The 513-nt window shown below is 57.7% G+C and overlaps 1 protein-coding gene across 1 annotated transcript in view; it reads left to right on the plus strand.

The window, feature by feature from the left end:
• TraAM80_00530 (enoyl-CoA hydratase/isomerase family protein) overlaps nucleotides 1-513 on the plus strand; it is a gene marked incomplete at both ends in the record, with an annotated part of 2076 nt that overhangs the window by 765 nt on the left and 798 nt on the right. The window contains one exon of the mRNA XM_029377603.1: nucleotides 1-513. This exon is cut by the window's left edge and continues 765 nt beyond it; it is cut by the window's right edge and continues 798 nt beyond it. Coding sequence (XP_029242576.1) covers nucleotides 1-513 — 513 coding nt within the window.

A 513-nucleotide genomic window follows, 5' to 3' on the forward strand; every position in this document is an offset into this window, starting at 1 on the left:
TATCACATATTCACGATGCCAAACCCCCAGGTCTCTCTGTGGAATGGCTACGTCATGGGCGGAGGTGTTGGTGTTTCCGTTCATGGACGATATCGCGTGGCGTCAGAGCATACTCTGTTTGCAATGCCAGAAACGGCCATTGGCATGTTTCCAGATGTGGGGGCATCATGGTTCCTGCCCCGTCTAAAGATGCAAGGGCTCGGCCTGTACCTTGGTCTCACCGGGGCGCGCCTGAAGGGGGCGGATGTGGCGCACACGGGTCTTGCAACACACTACGTTCCTTCCGCTTCCTTTGCGCAGCTGGAGGAACGCCTGTGCCACATTGACGACCCTGCGAAGGCGGAGGCGTGCCTGGGGGAGTTTGCTGTGAAGGACTTGCCCCCGTTTACGCTTGAGCCGCACCGTGAGATTATTGAGAAGGCCTTTGCATTGAAGGACACGACTACGGTGGAGGGCATCGTTAAGGCTCTTTCTGCTGACGGCAGCGAATTTGCGCTGCAGGCGCTGAAGCTG

This window comes from Trypanosoma rangeli, assembly GCF_003719475.1.
Source record: "Trypanosoma rangeli strain AM80 chromosome Unknown Tra_15.4_contig_00009, whole genome shotgun sequence".
NCBI classification, from domain to species: Eukaryota; Euglenozoa; class Kinetoplastea; order Trypanosomatida; family Trypanosomatidae; genus Trypanosoma; species Trypanosoma rangeli.